At 39.8% G+C, this 19,982-nt stretch overlaps 1 protein-coding gene across 2 annotated transcripts in view; it reads right to left on the minus strand.

Moving 5' to 3' along the window:
• Window positions 1-11,453, minus strand: part of HYKK (hydroxylysine kinase) — a 23,552-nt gene extending 12,099 nt beyond the window's left edge. For both annotated transcript variants that reach the window (XM_004674737.2, XM_012725089.1), the window contains exons 1-3: window positions 11,244-11,453; window positions 8,939-9,306; window positions 7,749-7,888 (exon numbers count right to left, since the gene is read on the minus strand). In XM_004674737.2, the coding sequence (XP_004674794.1) occupies window positions 7,749-7,888; window positions 8,939-9,284 (486 nt within the window). In that variant the 5' untranslated portion in view covers window positions 9,285-9,306; window positions 11,244-11,453. The remainder of the gene's footprint in view (window positions 1-7,748; window positions 7,889-8,938; window positions 9,307-11,243) is intronic.
• Window positions 11,454-19,982: the final 8,529 nt, after the last annotated feature.

The following is a 19,982-nucleotide window of genomic DNA, read 5'->3' on the forward strand; positions in this document are numbered from 1 at the left end:
CTCTCTCAGTAATGGTGGGGCATTATCTCCCTTTGAAAGATGTACTGGTCACTTCAGAAAACAGTAATAAAAGCGAAACTTCAATGGCAACATGCATATGAATGAAGCTGTAGAAGGGAAGATGGATGATAAAAAAAACTCTGATATGTTGTTTATTAAATATATAATTATTTAATTAGATTTGGTTCTGAGGGCGGTAGAGTTTACTTAGTCATCTGATTAGTTGGAACATTTTTATAAATAAAGAAAAAATTTAAATGATTTAATTAAAACCATTCATTTTAATCCAAATCACATTAATGTTCAGAAATTGGTGTTTCCATGAATGGAACAAATGAATTTGTTTCAAGTTAACTGAAAATTATTTCAATTGAAACCCTTAGTATCTTTTCCATCCAACGTCTTATACCGTTCAGTAATTTTCTGTTGAAAACATGAACAGAGTGCAACGTAAAATGGTAACTTCTGCCAATGTAGGGAAAACCTAAAAGTCTGAGTTGATAAATTTGCTGATCTTCAATTATGCCCCAGAGAATATAGATAATATGGTCTTGGACTCATTGATGAGTGTTATTCCCAGATGACAGGATTATTATCAACATAATTCTGTATTTTAAGCAGACTTTTCTTAATGAGTCATAGAAAGGTTTTTTTTTTTAATTAGCAAAAATAGTTATTTCTGTTTGGGTATGAAAGGATAAAAAAAAGTACTTTTCAGACAGTAACACTGACTCCAATTTCTGTCTATGAGGAAGTAACAGAAGGTAGGTTTACTCTTCTGGTTCTAAGAGCTACAACACTGCACAAAATATATGAAGTGATGGTGTTCAAGCTACTAAATTTAAGGCAATGAAGTACAGAGATGCCTGAAAAATCAAAAATAAATGAAATGAAGTGAATTTGTTCTGGTTTAATGCTATGAGAGAAGCCACAGTGCAGGAAAGGGGACATAGGTTTAGGGGACACAGGTTCAGCCATAGGAATACGAATACTTTCAACCCTGAGGCACAGCTGAAACTGAGCAGCTCAAGTGTGCAGCACAGGGCATCAGAAAACAGAGCTGATCATCTAAATGAGCTCTGCAGAGCTAATGACTGTCCTTGCCTTGAGAATTTGTAGGTAATTTATGATCAGTGTTCTAATATGAGGAAACCACTCAAAGCTGGAGAAAGAACTACCTGTATTTTCACTATTAGTGGGAATAGTATAGAATAAGTACCAGATTGGAAATGTCCTAGTTCACAGGACAATGGGTAGAGAATGCAGAAGTATCTTGCATTCATAGTAAGGAAAGTACCTAAATTCAGCCCTAACTCCACCTAGCAAGTAATAAATCCAAGAAAGAGAATCATCAAGCTGCTTTTAAGTAACGTAACTTTTCATTAAAGGAAGCTCAGTGAACGCCAAGCACAAGAAACCTGACCAAAATTATACCAAGACACTAGATCCAACCGTCGAAAGTACACATAAATAGAAAATCCTATCAATGGACACAGTGGCATGCATGCACACATATACACACAATATATTAAGTTTAGCAGACTAATTTAACAGCATACTTCTTGTCAGAAGCAATGCAAGAAAGAAGTGGAGTAATGTCTTGATAGTACGAAATAAATCATCAAACTGAAAGTTTTCACTCAATGAAAGCATCTTTTGAAAAGAAAACAACTTTTTCAGACATAAAAAGTTAGAAAAATGGGCCCTCCCTGGTGGCGCAGCGGGTTAAAGCACTGCACTGAGAAGCTAAAGCCACTTTCGCATGAGTTCGATTCCCGCCTGCCCCGGAGGTGACCACATGGTGTGGCAGACCTCTCCTGACCCGCCCACTGCTCCCCTCAGCAGTGTACTTTGATCATCTGCCTGTTCTGCTCCCCACTCTGTCTCTGGTGAATCCTATCACCCTCCACATCTCTGGCCTGTACCCCAGTTCTCTATGAATAAATAAATAAATCTAAAAAAAAAAGTTAGAAAAATTCTTCACCAACATACCCACTCTTTGAGAAATGTTAAAGGAAATCCTTTAGGTAAAAGAATATAATACCTGATGAGACGATGGACCTATACAAGTGATAAAGAACACTAGAAACTGTAAAAACCTAGGCAAATTCACCATTTTCTAATTGTTTTAATTACTTAAACACAAATAATAACAATGTATTATGACAATGACATAAGTCTAAGCAAAATGTATTACAACACTAGTATAAAGGCCAGGAAGGAAGAAACCGAAGTATATTATGAAAGAAGTGACAGACTATGACTTTAAGGTAGACTGATAAGTTAAATATCTATAAATGTATAGGTTTTTATAACCCTTATATAACCACTAAAATCACAAAACTAAGAGTTATAGCTAATAAGGGGGGGAAAAAAGATGGGAGAGATAGAAAAGTTTCAAGACAACAGTCTTAAACATAAATATTATTAATAATCACATTAAATGTAAATGGTTGAGGCCCTCCCTGGTGGCGCAGCAGGTTAAAGCACAACACTAAGAAGCTAAAGCCACTTCCGCACCTGCCCCGGAGGTGACCACATGGCGTGGCAGACCTCTCTGACCCGCCCGCTGCTCCCCTCAGCAGTGTGCTTCACCAATCCGCCTGTTCTGCTCCCCACTCTGTTTCTGGTGAATCATCTCACCACCCCTGCACCTCTGGCCTGTACCCAATTCTGTATGCACAAATAAATAAATCTTTAAAAAAAATGTAAATGGTTGAAAAACATACCAAATGAAGAGCACAGATAGATTAGATAAGAAAGCAAGACCTAAATATGTACTCCTACAAGAAACACAGTTCAATTATAAGTCTTAATGTGAGCAGCAAAGATTTTTTTCATTCATTTCCAGGTTATAAATATTACTTCTCTGGGAAAACAGAAATTATCCAAAAAAAAAAAAAAAAAAAAAAAACAACAACAAAAAAACCTCTTTATTAAATCTTATTATTACAGTGTTCCCAGACTCAACCTATCTCTCACTTGATTCCTCAACAGGATTCATCATCTTACGCCTTTCCCTAATGCTTCAGACAGGTAGAAAAAAAACTGTGGGGCCCTCCCTGGTGGCGCAGTGGGTTAAAGCACAGCACTGAGAAGCTTAAGCCACTTCCACATGAGTTCAATTCCCGCCTGCCCCGGAGGAGATCCACATGGTGGGGCAGACCTCTCCTGGCCCACCCGCTGCTCCCCTAAGCAGTATACTTCGTCGATATGCCTGTTCTGTTCCCTGCTCTGTCTCTGGTGAATCCTCTCACCGCATCTCTGGCCTGTACCCTAGTTCTGTATGAATAAATAAATCTTTAAAAAAAATTAAAAAAAAAGAAACTGTGGAATGAGCAAGGAGTGATCACAGCAAGCTACATCCACTAGCCACTAGGACAGCACAATGTGAAATAACTAGAATATGAACTGCCTTCCGTTATTCCAGAAACCTCATCTTCCATGGCGCTGAGCTATTCCCCACCCACCCCACCAGCCACTGGTCCTCTGTTCCATATAGAGGTTCCCACATGACTGACACCAGGGGGGTGCCTGATCTATGTCAGAGGAGGTTATGTCCCAGCAGACACAGGTTAAATCCAAGTCTTGCTCAACCTTTCCTTCTCCCACAGGCTTAATATTAAACCAGTTACCCATTCTGGTTGGTTCTGACTCCTAAATATACTTAGACCTTTCCTTGGTTGAAGTGCTCAATTTGTTTCACCTGACAACTACATTCGCTTTAGATACATTCTCTGCCTTCATTCTGACTTTCTGTCAAACTATTCACTATCCTCGCCCTTAGAGAGTCATAAATTGCAATCTCTACTTGTTGAAAACCTTCCAAAACTCCAAACTTCCTATAATAAAAGTCCAAACTCCTTAGTATTGCATTTGATAGCATGTTGTATAATCTTACTTCAACAATGCTTCCAACTTTATCCCTCAGGTTTAACCTTTATACTCCAGTCACATGAAAGGCTCTGGAACACAGTTTTTGTCTCTCCATGACTTTCTCCATGTTCTGTCCTTTAGCAGGCACTCCCCCTTTTCTCTGATGGACTATTAACTTTCAAGAACCAGCTCAAGTTGTTAATTAATTAGTTAATTAATTTTTAACAAAGCCTTCTTAGGATGCAGCTGATATTGTGAGACATCAAGGATTGTAGATGATTAATTAGGGCCCTCCCTGGTGGTGCAACAGGTTAAAGCACAACACTATGAAGTTACCATAACCATGGCAGCACAAGTTCAATCCCTGGCCAGGGAGGTGATCCACATGGTGTGGCAGACCTCTCCTGACCCACCCGCTGCTCCCCTCAGCAGTGTATTTCAGTGCATCTGGCTGTTTGCTCCCCACTCTGGTGACTCCTTTCAACTCCTGCACCTGTGGCCTGTACCCCAGTTCTGTATACATAAATTTAAAAAATCTTAAAAAAAAAAGATGACTAATTAAAACACAAATGCTACTCTTAAGATGTTCACCCAAATGCTATTCTTAAGAAGCTCAGTGTTCTTTATGTAGTATATATAATAAGAAGTACAGAATTACAACAAATAATTACAATATCATATGTGGTAGACTGTCACCCTGATGGCCCCTGTGACCATGCTTCTTGGTATCCATATGCCCTTGTGTAGTTTCTCCCAGTTGACATGGAATGAGACATCATGCATTGGCCAGTGGGAATTAACTAACATGATTCAAGCAGAGCCTTGACAAGCACTTATATATAGGGGCTTGTCCTTTTGGAACGTTCTTTTAGAAGTCAGCAGCCATACTGCAAGGATATTCAGGTCACTCTCTGGGTAAAACACCACAAGAAGAGAAAAAAGTCCCATGAAAGGAGTTGAAGTATCCCAGTTGAGCTCCCAGGTGAATATGCTGCATGAATAACCCCAGTCAATGCCAAGTAAGGGGTCCTGCTCAACATTAAGTAGAGCAGAAGATCGCCACAGAATCAAGAGAAATAAGTCATTATTGTTTTGTTTGTTTGTTTAAGATTTACTTATTTCTGCACACAGAACTGGGATACAGGCCAGAGGCTCAAAGGCAGCGAGAGGCTTCACCAGAGACAGAGTGGGGAGCAGAATAGGCAGATCTATGAAGTACACTGCTGAGGGGAGCAGCGGGCAGGCCAGGAGAGGTCTGCCAGTTATTATTGTTTTAAGTCAGCATATTTTAGAATGGCAGTTAACATAGTAACCAATTATATTAAAAGGGACACAGTACCTAAGTACAGTGATGGAAGGCTGTTTGTACACTGTTCAGGAGTAGCAAAGGGAAGGAAGTTATTTTCTTTGTACATCATGGGAAGAGAAAATGTCAGGGAACATTTCACAGAGTTGAAGCTGAAGTTGTGAGAGAAGGATGGAGCAGATTTTTACAAAGCAGAGAAAAGGTATCTCTGGCTAAGAAAAGAACAAAGGCACATGTACATGACCCAGAATGGCATTTAGGCAACTGTGAGAGGTTCTATACACTGTTGGTGAGAAAAGCATAAAAGGGGAGATGAGGTTGACGAGACTGGGAGTGGGGGGTGGAGGAGGTAAAGCAGGCAAGGACTAGGCCATATACAGTCTCCTGGATAAAAGAAAACTGAGAACAGTGTTTTTTATTTTGAAGGCAGTGAGAAGCCACTGACAAGTCTCACCTGTAAAATTGACATGCTCAGTTTATTATTTTAAAAAGTAACTCTGTACTGATACATATAAATTGGAGGAAAAACTAAATGCAGGGAGGATGCAGTCATAAGCTAAAGATAATTGAGACAAGCACAGAAAGAAGGAGATGGATTATAGAGACATTTGAAAGGTCTGAGTAGAACTTTGGAGTAATTGGAAGTGTTTAAAAAGTGTAAAAAAGTGTAAAAAGTGTTTTATTCAGACAGGCTGTAATTACTTTTTAAAATGTTTGTCACCCCAGAACACACTTCTCTAGGACGGGGGAGTTCTCATCTTTCCCCCAGTGCCTGGCATAGAAAAGGTACTCAGTGAAAACATACTAAACAAATGAAGATTCTTTATGCACTGGTCTGGGAAAATATTTGTCATACACAATACTGCCTTTATAGGTCAAAAACACAAAACACAAATCATTTTAATCCATTTGCAACTTAGCTATTGCTGCATACAGAGCTCTAGCTGACAACACCTTACTTCAATCAAAACATAAAGTTTTAGGCCCTCCCTGGTGGCGCAGTGGGTTAAAGCACTGCACTAAGAAGCTTAAGCCACTACCGCATGAGTTCAAACCCCGCCTGCCCCGGAGGAGATCCACATGGCACGGCAGACCTCTCCTGACCCGCCTGCTGCTCCCCTCAGCAGTGTACTTCGTCGATCTGCCTGTTCTGCTCCCCACTCTGTCCCGGTGAATCCTCTCACCCTCCGCATCTCTGGCCTGTACCCCAGTTCTGTATGAAAAAATAAAATAAATCTTTTTTAAAAAAATCAAGTTTTAATTTGTGAATACAGATTGCAAGATTTATTTATTTATTTTGTACAAGAACTGGGGTGTAGATAAATATCATACCTTTTGTAGCAACATGGATGAAGCTAGTGAACTAAAGAAAGAAAAAGAAAAATACCAGATGGTTTCACTCACATAAAGGACCAGGGGTAAGAATATAATAATGAGCAACTATATACCAGAGACATTTTATGGGGGTGGAGTGGGGAATGGGATCAAAAGTGGGGGTGGAGAGGTAAATGCACAGGACTATAGTGATGGCACACGGATAAAGTGGTGATGGGAAGTCCATGGTGATTGCAGCTGAGATGAAAAAAGGCACAAAGTGATGTAAAAATAAACAATTATAATTTTAAAATGTTATGAAGTAACACAGAAAAATATCATTTTGATTTATTTTGGAGGTGGTAAAATACAGATCTGTTGTTTTCTGTGCTTCTCTGTACTTGTAAGATTTTAAAACTTGAAAGTAAAACTGAACAATTAAAAAAAAAAAGAACTAGGGTGTAGGCAAGAGGTACAGAAGCTGATAGTATTCATCAGAGAGAGAGAGTAGGGAGCAGATCACGCAGATCTACTGAAATGTACTGCTGAAGGGAGCAGTGGGCGAGACAGGAGAGGTCTGCCACGCCATGTGGGTCAGCTCCCTGTTCGGAGATTGAATCAGGTCTCAGTGGTGATAGCACTGAGATTTAACCCCTATGCCACTAAGGAGGCCCACTATATCCTAAATTTCTCAAAATGTGGGTAATCTTTCCTGATATACTAAGAAAGTACACCTTACTATCATGAAATTCATGTAACCTAGAGTTCAGTTTTCTTCATGCCACACCTTCGGAAGCACTGTTACAGGGTAACCTCATGTGAACTGGGTTGAAACCTGTCTCTTTAGAGTTTGTGCAAGACATCCTTTCCTCCTAACAGCACCACATATAAGAGAGCTTGACTTTGGGTTTGTTTAAAAAATAAATGAAAACCGGCCCTCCCTGGGGGCGCAGCGGGTTATAGCACAACACTAAGAAGCTAAAAACCACTTCTGCATGAGTTCAATCCCCACTTGCCCCAGATGTGACCACATGGTGCAGCAAACCTCTCCTGACCCACCCGCTGCTCCCCTCAGCAGTGTACTTCAACGATCTGTCTGTTTTGCTCCCCACTCTGTCCCTGGTGAATCCTCACACCACCCCTGCACCTCTGGCTTGTACCCCAGTTCTGTATGCATAAATAAATAAATCTTTTTAAAAAAATGAAAACCAAACAAATACTCATAAAAAAAACCAAAGTCCCCAAATCTTACCTCCAGTGTCTTATCCAATTTGGCAGCTAGCCTTCCAATTTCATATAACAGCTGGGGGCTAATGGGAATTTCAGCTACAGGTCTTCCTGGGAGGTAAGTCAGCAGCCTCACCAAGTAGCTTTTGGTTTCAGACCCACTATCTAGATGGATGGAATGACATATTCTTTCAATTAATCTTGAAAAAAAAATTAAAAAGTTATTTTGTTTTTGCAATCATTGCCAAGAATAAGAGAGATGATACAATACAAAAAAAACAATGTGCCAACCAGAAGAATTCTATGAGGCAGAACAGATTGGATGGATGAAAAAGGTAGAAAGGATAAACCTTAGAAAATTGGAATCAATCATATGGAAACAAAATTAAAGCTTTAGCTCTGCCAGCCTTAGCACTAAACATAAGTTATATTTTCTGGTAAGTGGTTACCTAAAACACTTAAGTTTACAATTGAGAAATAGTGGGATATAAAAAATGACTGCTTTAGAATCAAAGCTTCTTAAAGACATGCTGGGGAGTAGCTTGTGTTTGCAACACAGAACAATAACTATGCCTCAGGAACTGTTACTGGGTTAGTTATTTGGAGGAATGCAAATTTAGATAGATAGGATGAACAATGAAAAGAGAAAAAGACAGCTGAGATTTCAAGCCTTCAAAAAATGCCAAGGAATTTATCTCAGGTTGCTTCTTAAGAGCATTCTATTAGGCACATTTTAACATTTCAGCATTTAGAGGTGAAAGAGACCAAGTTTAATAGAGGACTTGTAGTCTTCTGAATTTTAAGTGATATACGCAAAGTCACACAAACAGTATTGACAGAGCTGGGATCTAAAATTGATTTTAGTTCTATGGCCTATCAACTATGTAACAGCACCAAAACAGACTGTTGCTGTGATGATTACAAACATTTAATTATGTTTTTGCCTAACCAGCCCCCCTCCAAAATAAGTCCTCTGATTTTTGCAAGACCTGTTAGTAGCTTACCCAGCAGATCCTTTCTAAGCGGATGTGTTAGCATCAGATCCCAGATTTAACCCCTTCTGCATGAGAGCCCCAACTCCCACCTGGGTGATGCTATGGCTTCTTTCAATAGCTGAAACCTGGAACTATGAACCTGTTCTTATTATTGATATTTGCAATCAAAATGTAGTAATGTAAATGAATAAGTGACAGATCAATGAAATTGGTCTCTTACCTACAGACATGAGAGAGGTTATGTTGTCCCCTTTAGTATGAAAAACAGAGGCTGTTGGAAATCCAGCTGCTCTCAGAAACATGATGATTTGACTCTGCACTTCAATCAGGTCTGGGGTTTTGCTAGACTCAGTGTTATTTATTTTGAGGACATATTCAGCTGGACCATCAGTAGTGTCTTTGGTTCTTGAAATACATACATGAAAGTTTTGGTCATCATAGCTAGGAAGTGGCAGGATCTTGGAAACTTTTAATCCAAATACTGATTCCACTACTGCACAGGCTTGTGCTTCACTGAAAGTGGGTTTGGTAAGAGCCTGTGATTGTTGATCGTCTTCACTTGACATTATGTCTGGGGGGAAAAAAAATCTAGAAAGGGGACATATAATACATATGTTTATTTAAGTGATTTCTCTTAAAACAAATCAATAATGTTTCTCAATATTGATTCTGTACTTTTTGAGAATATTTTCACTCAAAGTTCAAAAACTATGTTCTGCAAATGAGATAAGGTAGATATTTTGACAAGTGAACAAATACCCTTCCACCAAAAATTATTTTAAAACTCACCTTGTATGCTGCTGTTACCTTTCAAATGACAGAACACAGACGTGGAAAGCATACTGGTATTATCTAGTCAAATGTTGTGGTAAATTTCAGTCTTGATATGTTATGTGCCTTACCCAATATTACATAACCACTGTTACCAAAAGAATGAAGCTCTTTTGAACCAGGTTTATGTTATTTTGACTATGTCACCACCAGTTTGGGGGATTAAAATAAAAACTAAAGTACAAGGGCCTTACTTTTCTGTTCATAAATTTTGTTAAATTGTAAGAATCATCATCTTGCTTATCTAAACCTGTATTTTAAACATGAAAGCATGGATTGATCTGCAAAGTATCATGTGAGGCAATGTGGAGCTATGAAGATAAGCTTGGAAAGTTCAATTACATCTGAAAAATTAACTCATCATCACAGCTACCCTAAATAAGACATTTAAAATCTTTTCAGAACAATTTACAAGGTAGTAATATTAAAAACAATAGAATGCCAGCAAAAACCCTGACTTAGGCACAAACTGAAATAATTGAATTAATTCTAAAGTAACTGAGTTTACCTTAAATTGTAAAGAATAAATATTCAGTATATTATCATCACCAGATAACAGTTAAAGTTTTCCCTTTAAGAACAGGAATAATCTGAGATGTACTCTTCCTCAAGTGAGTCAACAATGAAAACAGCCAAATCAGAACATCAGCATGCATTCCAGTCAACTGACGCCTGATGTAGTTCTACGAAAAAGTCCAAAGTAACAAAAGGCATGTGTAAAGTCACGTGGATAACTGAGGACTTGCTGGGGGCTGAGAGTGGAGAGATGGAAGATGTGTGGTGTGGGAAACGCTGGTCCCTTCTGAGCAGTGACCAGAAGGTTTTACTGCTAGGCTAGGAAGGACCTGCACTTGACCAGGAATAAAGCAAAAGAGGTCCACTGCCACCACTTCCATTTAACTTAGTATTAGAAGGCTTGGCTAGCACAATCAAACAACAGGAATAAAAGGAATCCAAGCTGGAAAAGAAGCAAAACTATCACTTCAATTGTAGAATACATTTTCTGTTGCTAGGAAGAAGAGAGGTTTGAAATAAAAAATAGGGTTATTTTAAAAATTAAATTATGAGCTTAAAACTGTAACAAAAATCCAGGAAAGCTAATCTTGAGAAGACAGAATAAAGCCTTTGTGACTGGGACAGGATGGGGTTGGGGAGACTAACTTCTTGGTAATGCCACCCTCTGCTACACTTACATTCCAATGGAGGGCTTCTGAATAGCCTCTGGAAACAAAGTATTTAATAGCCTTGCAAATTCACATTCCCCTCTCCCCAAAATACCTATATTCCAACTTTTATTCATGCTAATTTGCAAATAATTGATAACACCTCAAGAGTGAGTTGCAATTTAGGATACAATTTTGATTGCTATTCAATGGATGCTGTATTACACAAAAAGAATCTCAGGAACAGTTAGCTCTCAGGGATAGAAATCCAGACAGGCGTTGCTTCTGGTAAGGAAGCTGTATGAAAGAAAGAATTTTAGGAGTCCCATTGCTTAACGAGGCTTTGCTTACACGGGTGTTATCCATTTCTCAAAACTTAGCTTAAAGTAAAAGCTTCAAATCTGTGCATTTCATTGGATGCCATTGTCAAAACACAACTTACCCCGCCCCCCCCCGCCCCCCCCCGTCAGAAATCGGCAAGGTCAGTGGGGGAGAGTTGGCCACCTCGGAGGAGGTTTGCTTGGTGCTTACCTGAAGAGCTCAGGAAGCCTTCCTCGTCGCCAGCCGCACCTGCCAAGCCCAAAGGGGTTTCCCTACCGCAAACTTGGCACGGAGATCTCGAGGGCTTCGCTTCGTGGAAACTAGTCTTCAATGCAGGTTGCGAGAGTAAAGTTGACAGCCTCAGGTGGCTCGCTGCCTGCGGTCCCCGCCCAGCGCCCGAACCGCTGGACACTGGGACCAACCCCCCGGGAGGGGGCGGGGGAGCCGCGCCCTCCGCGCACGCGCTGTTCGCCCTCAGGCATCCTGGCTTCCCCCGGCAGAGCTGACTTGAGGCTGCCCCCGCCCGCACGCCCTCCCCTTGGGGCTGGCAGTTTTTCTCGGTGCTTTCCTAGGAGTCACTTGCAGACCTTATCGAGGAAATCAGCTGTGCTGGGGGGGCATCATGAGTCAGGCCCCTAGTAACTTCCGAAATCCCGCGACATTTGACTGGGTATTGCGAGATTTGGGGTGTGAGAAAGAGGTGGAGGTGGGCGGGAAATCAAGATGGGCTTTGGTTTGCCCCTGTACTCTACCCCCTTCCCGTGGCCAGAACAAAGATTAACCCCGGGGAGCCTGGTTGCTGTTCCGGAGTGAGCAAAAGTGGAATGAAGATAAGTTGCAGAAGATCTTTGGGCAGGGGCAGGTTAATGGAAAAGGAGTCTAGAGAAAGGAATTCCATGTATGGTTAAGCTAAGATTGGAAAGGATTTAAGTAAAAATTGTAAATAAAAGCATATTACTACTGAATTTTTTTTGTCTACTTAAGCTACAAAATTTTATTAGATGTTTAGTCTGCTCGTAACAAAAAAGTTATAAACAGGGGGTTTCCTTTATCTTAAAGTTTTGTAATTTTAAAAAAGTTTTTTTTAATCAAGTCTTAGCATAAACCTAGTCGATTCAACATGAAGAGGAAGTTTTGCTCAGAGCTATGGAAACTTCTCTACTCTTTACTTTTTACTTTACTATTTACTTTAAAATTTTTACTTGCCACTTTAAGTAGATAACTGAGTATTAAATTTCGTAACGATCTGTATAATTCTAGAAAGGTGCCTGGAACAATCTCAAAAAGATTTGTTTTCTTTTCTAATGAAATGAAAGCTGTTAAACTAATTAGGCTTATTTGATATGTTAAAGTGGGTGAAAGCATCATCAGTTAAAAAACAATTCTAATCTTCCTTTATTTGTACTTAATAATTACAGGTTGTTCCCACCTGCCTGTGATTGTGCAGGTGCCTCTCCCTTTCTTAGTAAACCTGCCCTTTTAAAATGTAAAATAATAAGTATAGGTTATAAATGTTCTAAATTCTTATGAAATTCTTAAAATGCCCTAGTATAAAGTGCAATTCTCTGAAGGAACTTTACTGATGTGTGCCCCAGGGGAGTGGGGACTCTGTGAGCACAGACCTGGGAAACTGGGAGCTCTTGTTGAGAGGGGCACTGAAAACTCCCTCCCCATGCCTCTCTGGAAGAGATTAAAAAAATGCTAGACCCTTTCCAAAATAAGCCCAGTAGCAGAGAGAAGGATTTGTGAGATAACTCACTAGACATACAAACATTGCAGTCCCACTGATGCTAAAAAAGAGGTAGAAGCAGGGTGGTGCCAGCCATTGTTGGCAACCATAGTGACAAGGCAGCACTCATGGAATCACCACACTCAAGTGCAATGCAGCCTCCCAGTCAAACAAAATTCAGTCCCAGAGCTTGAGCCTGTTGGTGCAGACCTAGCTTCTCCCTAGGAAGACTCAAGTTTCATAGGTTACAGTCTGTTGCAGAAAGGAGCATCAGGAAGACAGCCTACAGCACAGAATACAGCTTGTTGTGGAACAAAGAAGAGGGGTTAGAGGGTTTCACTCTTCAAACTGAGGTTGAGTATTAAAGCCAGAGACTCAAGTGCCCCAATCTCACAAAGTAAACTGAAGAGAAGCAAACAAAACTAAATCCCCATACACATATACAACACGCAACACATATCAACTAAGTCAACATTCATACCTAGAAAACAAGAAACATCTCAACACAAATGTAAAAGCAAATGAGAAGAACAGTAATCCTGAGAAAATTTTACAGAAAAAGAGGACTTATCAAAGACTTCAAAACAACATACTAAAAATGCTAAAAGAGCTACTGGAAGGTTGATCAATCACAGATAGGGAGGTGCAAGAACTTAGAAAGAAGATCCAAGAAGAAAGAGACTGCTTTGCCAAAGGGATTAAATATATTAAAAGATCAGAAAAAGATTCTGAACAAAATGCAAATAAATTTAAACAGCATTTTGCTTAGAATTCAGTAGGTAGAAAAAAAAAATGAAGAAGTAGAAGACTCAAGTGAACAAAGAGAAAGAATTAAGGCAAAGGAAAAATGCAAAAACGATGTCATACTCAGTTAAAAGAAGAAATTTTGCAGTAGGGGCCTCAGAAAGTGAAGAGAGAGAAATGAGAGCAGAAACCCTATTCAAAGAAATAATAACTGAGAATTTCCCTAACTTAAAGAATGAATGTCAAGGAAACAGAATGCCTATATTCTATATGCAAAAAGACCTACATCTAGGCACATATTGTCAAAATATCAAAAATAAAAGAATAAAAATTTGCAGGAGCAAGGGTAAAAGAATTGTAAAAAGGCCCCCAAATCAGGTTTTCCTTAGACATCAGTCTCAGACACTGTCTCGACAACAGAGAGTGGAAGAAAGTGTTCACAATCCTGATTGACAAGAAACACCAGCCAAGAATACTCTACCCAGCAAAATTATAATTCAAGTATATAGGTGAAATAAAGGTTTGTCCTGCCAAACAGAAACTAATGGTATTTATTACCACCAGAACTTCCCTGTAAGAAATGCTGAAAGGAGTTCTTCTAGAAGAAAAAAAATGAAGCACAAATTCTTGAGAAAAAATGACAATAGTAATGTAACACCAGATGCCTAAACAAGAATATTATGAATCAACAACAAAACACTAAGTGAAAGGTAAAAAGGGACAGAACCTGAATAGTTAAATGTTGGATAACAACTACCAGTTCAGAAAGGAATTAAGATATTGGAATCTAAGTAAAAGACCATGGTGATCACAACCCAAAAATCCAGAATAGAAACCCACAGGTGAAGAAACCAAGAAATTATAGAAATAAATAAGTAAAGGCATCCAGACAGACCAGAGAGAAACAAATGAAAAAAGAAACAACAGAAAAATGAAATGATCAAAAACAAGATTCAGCACTTAATCGCTAGTGTCTCAGCATCAGACACAAACCCAGGTCTGGGCCTTGTAGAGCCTATCTTTTTATTCTTTTAAATATTTTTTATTTATTTATGCTATACAGAACTGGGGTACAAGCCAGAGGTGCAGGGGCGGTGAGAGGCTTCACCAGAGATAGAGTGGGGAGCAGAACAGGCCACCTAATGAAGTACACTGTTGAGGGAAGCAGTGGGCAAGTCAGGAGAGGTCTGCTGTACCATGTGGTCACCTCCAGGGCAGGCGGGGATCAAACTCATGCTGAAGTGGCTTTAGCTTCTTAGTGCTATGCTTTAACCCCCTGCGCCACCAGGGAGGGCCCACAAAGCCCATCTTTCCACTGCAGTCCCCCAGCATCATCCAGGAAGTGTATCTCACCTATTGCTCAACCAACAGCATCTCTACCAGGCCAGGGCTGCAACCTAGGATTCTCAAGATCTTGTTCTACAACAGGGATGCTCAGTAATCCCCTGCTAGGCACCCCTGAATCCAGGATCAGCCACCAACTTCTTTGGAGCAGACACAAGGTCCAGTCAGGGCCTTGCAGAACCTAACTTTTCACTGTAGGCCCCCAGCTACAAATGGGAAGGAGATTCCATTTAGCACTCAGCCACCACGGCCTGGGAAACATACAGTCGGCAGGATGTAGCTTTTCACTTTGGGCCACACTTCACCGGGGAAATGCTCAGCCACCAGAACTTAGGCCAGTCACCTGTGCTTAGGGTAGACAGCCCAGGCAAGAGCCTTGCAGCATGTAACTTTTCACCATGGGCCACTAGCCACACACAGGAAGTGCATCCCATTCAGCAGTCAGCCTTGGGAGCAGATACAAGCACCAGATACAAGGACCTAGATTTTCAACACTGGTGCCCAGCCACTTGGAAAGTACATCCCACTTAGCACTTAGCCACCAGCACCTAGACAGCAGACCCTTGTCCACTCTGGGCATGATATGGCCTCCTTCTATACAAGGAGTTTTCAGCAATCCTCTGTCTCCCTAACCATCAGAAACAGGCCCCAGCTACTTCTCCTGGGTGAGGCAAGATCCCAGCCACTCAACCTCTTGATCTAGTGCCCCCCCCCAACTCCCAGTCACCAGAACAGAGTCTGGAATTGATTTGGGGGAGGCTCGAGCACCATGTCAGATCCTACAAGACCCTAGTAGCTTATGTTGTGCATCAAGTCATGCACAACAAAGTCCCAACTATAGCAATGGAAACCAAAAGCAAACAATAGGGAGAAAGAAAAACACAAACGGTCAAGCAATCCCTCAAGGGAAAATACACCACAGAGAGAAAACAAAATCCAGAATCATATAACAAAGACATGGAAGAGCTTCTTTTACTATCAGACTTAGAATTCAAAATAGCCACAGTTAAAAGATGGGATCAACACAAAGAAAAGCTAAAAGATGGGATCAACACAAAGAAAACACAGAAAGAGGAAATTAATACTATAAGAAACACAATAAATAAACAGAAGAACAAACCTGAAACACTGATAAGAAAATAATGAGTTAAAAAGAAAGCAAAAAATATGGGAAAATTCATGGAATGAGAATAAATCAAATGGAAGATTGAATCAGTGATCTAGAAGGTGAAAGAGGTAACATGAAAGGTAGAAAAAGAGAGAAATGAAGAAGAATGAAGAAACATTTCGAGAATTATCTGACACTCTAAGAAAAGGAAATATAAGAATCATAGGATTCCTAGAAAGAGAATAGAGAGGGGGAACTGAGGCCCTATTTAAAGAAATAGTAAAGGACTTCCCAAATTTAAAGAAGAAAGTGAATATAAAAATAGAAGAGGCACAAATAACACCTAGCTACCTAAATGGAAGGAAAACCACAGCAAGACACATAAGAGCAATAATCCAAGCATCCAAAACAAAGAAACATTAATGAAATTGACAAAGGAGAAGAAATAGCTAGCCTATTAATTAAACCAATTAAACTAACAACAAATCCCTCTATGGGCAAAAGAAAATGGAATGACATATTCAAGATACTTTTAAAAAAACACACAGGTGTCTCTCACAGCAGGAATATAACGGAACAGGCGAGAAAATAATGATAATGATGAACAGCTATGTACCAGAGACATTTTGTGGGGGTGGAGTGGGGAATGGGATCTCAACAATGGGGGGAGGGAAATGCACTGGACTGTGGTGATGGCACATGGGTGATCTGGTGATGGGAAACCCACGGGGATTGCAACTGAGATGGAAAAATGCACAAAATTATGTAAAAATCAACTAATACAATTTTAAAAAGAGAGAGAAAACACACACACACTTTTCTGTTCTACAAGGTCCTCCTTCCTGTATGATGGAAAGATAAAGATCTTCTCAGACAAATAAAACCTTAGGGAGTTTATTGTGGAGGACCTTGACCAGCAAGGCTGGAGAGTCGGGGCCCCAGGTCTGGCGAACAAAGGAAGCAGTCACACGCGTGTAGCAGAACAAAGAGAGCTCTTTATTGGGTTTTATCTCAGCTTTATACAGGAGGAGAGGGATGCCAGGAAGGGAGAAGGCCAATAGACACTAGACATGTAACAGTGTTTGATAACATGGTTCTCGTGAGGGACAAAAATGGGCGAGAATGGAGCAGTGTTTTGATAATAGGTGGGTGAGAAAAGAAAGAGGAGAAGGAAAAGGTGGGGGCAAGGGAGTTCTTCCCACATGCCTTTTGCAACCCAGATGTTTTTCTCTATCCAGACTCCATTTCACCTTTTTATGGCTGCTGACAGACTCCAGATGCCGGCCTCGGTCCCCAACAGTTTATATCTACAAAACACACACCACCACCCCCCCAAAGAAATATTAAAGGAAACCTGAGGATCTAAACCAGAGGAGAAATGAACACACAAATCTAGGAACAAAATGGCAGTGACAGATATTTACATGACAATAATGACTAAATTTTATTGGACTGGTCTCATCAATAAAGAGACACAGAATATGTAGTTATATTTGGAAACAGAATCCAAGCTTCTGCTGCTGTTAAGAACCACACATAAGTACCAAAGATAAACAGAGTGAAAATAAAGGGGGGGGGGGGGGGGAGGCAGGGGATGGAACAATTTTGCAAGCACAAAACAAGTAAAGGTGGGACAGCCATACTTATGTCAAACAAAATAGATTTCTAGTTTAAAATAGACAAGGATGGACACTTTGTAAGGATTAAGAGAATAATACAACAGGAAGTCATATCACTCATAAATACATACTACCAAGTGAAAGAGCACCAAAATAAATCAGACAACTACTATCAAATTTGAAAAGACATTAGATAAAATACATATGTAATAGGAGAATCCAATAATCCACTCTCACCAATGAATAGAACGAAGTCACCAAAAAATATATAGAGATATAGTATCTTTAAATAAAGAATTAGACCATATGGACCTAATAAACATCTACAGGTCCCTATGCTTTCCCCTGTAAAGTGCATATGGGGTCTTCTCCAGTATTAACAGCATAAGGGCCACTAGACAAATTATTTTCAAATTCATGAAGATTGAAATCATACCAAAGGCTTCTTGGACCGTAAAGATATCAAACTAGAAATCAAGTACAAAAAGGAAGCAGGGAAAATCTCTAATATGTGGAGAATGAATAACAACATACTACTGAATGACCACTGCATCAATGAGGAACTCAAAGAAATAAGTAAGAAATACTGCTAGACATATAATAATAAGTACACAATCTTCTAGAATGTATAACACAGCAAAAGAGGGAAATATATAGCAATATAGGCCCACATCAAGAAACAACAGAGTCTAAATAACCATCTCGAGGAACAGAAAAAGAACAAGAAAAAAGAACAGAAACATACCCAAAAGCCTGTAAAAGGAAGGAAAAAATAAAAATTAGAACAGAGATAAATGGACAGAAATCAAAAGTCCAAAAGATCAATGAAACCAAAATCAGGATCCTTAAAAAAATACAATTGATAACCTCTGGCTACTCAAATAGGATCAAAATGAAAGAGAAGTTACAACAGAAGAAATTCATAAAATACTAAGAGATTACTATAAATATTTATATGCAAACAAGTTCAACAAACTAGATGAGATGGACAAATCCTTAGAAGTATACAGTCATCCAAGACTGAATACAGAATAGGAAACACAAGCAGCAGACCTCTCCTGTCTCGCCAGCTGCTCCCCTCAGCATGCACTTCATAGATCTGCCTGTTCTGCTCCCCATTCTGTCTCTGGTGAATCCTCTCACCAACCCTGCCTCTCTGGCCTGTACCCCAGTTCTGCAGGCATAAATAAATAAATCTTATTTATTTTTGTATAAAGAACTGGGGTGTAGGCCAGAGGTGGGGGTGGAGGGCAGGGAATGAGAGGATTCTCCAGAGACAGAGTGGGGAGCAGAACAGGCAGATATACTGAAATACACTGCTGAGGGGAGCAGCAGGCAAGAAAGGAGAGTTCTACTGCACCATATGGATCAGCTCCCTGATCAGGCATAGAACTTAGGCAGTAGTGGTGGTAGCTCTGAGATTTAACCCCTTGGTCACCAAGGGAGGTACATAGATTTTTAAAATCTTGTTAAAATGTATATAATGTAAAGAATTCCTGAAAAATATTCCATGTACAAATATTATCAAGTCTACCCATTGGCAAATGTCTCCCTTAGATGTCCATTCTTGGTTTTGCTCCTGAAGCCCACATGTACTCCTAGTTTTGGATTGCTTAACATTGTGCTTCAATGTCCCGAAAAAGGAGAGGTCTGCTGCACCATGTGGATCACTTCCAGGGCTGGGGATCTAACTCACACTGAGGCAGCTGTGGCCAGCTTGCAATGCTGCACCCTAACCTCTCTGCATCCTAACCTCCCTGTGCCACCAGGGAAGGCCTGATATAGTAACTTCTAAACATTTTTCTGAGGACATTAATCTGAGAAATTCAATTAATAGTCCTTTCCCATTGTAATAGAATGATTCTCAAATTCATAGCATCTTTAAACTCTAGACTCAAATAAATAAATCACATACATGCACCATAGAACTCTGTCTAGTTTCTGCTTCCCCATCCCTTACCCACAAGAGTTCTGAAAGGGTGATCTAGATCCATGACCTAAAAGTGCCCAAGACATTCAATTCAACAAGAAGGAATTAGTTTCACACGTATATATACATAGGCTGAAGCCCTTGTATGACACACAATCATGCAGGCTACATACAATGGGGAGGAGGAACATGTGGCAGAGTTCCTCACCTGTTTGCTTGATGTATGCAATGTAAGTAGGATGCATGTCTACATTTGTAAATTATATCGTTCAGATATATATAATGCAGCCAAACCTTCAAACTAGAGAATACTGGAAAATTAAGTCAAGAGTAAACATAAAAGGATACTGCAAGAAAAATAAATGATAAGAGCATAAACGAACAGATGGTCCAACACTATTCTCTCGAATTTTGTTGAGTTGCCATTAGTTTAGGTAACTGTACAATTTTGGGAGTTCAACCTTCTACCTCCAAA

The sequence above is a fragment of the Condylura cristata genome, unplaced genomic scaffold (genome assembly GCF_000260355.1).
Source record: "Condylura cristata isolate star-nosed mole 26May11 unplaced genomic scaffold, ConCri1.0 scaffold00002, whole genome shotgun sequence".
In the NCBI taxonomy this organism is placed as follows: Eukaryota; Metazoa; Chordata; class Mammalia; order Eulipotyphla; family Talpidae; genus Condylura; species Condylura cristata.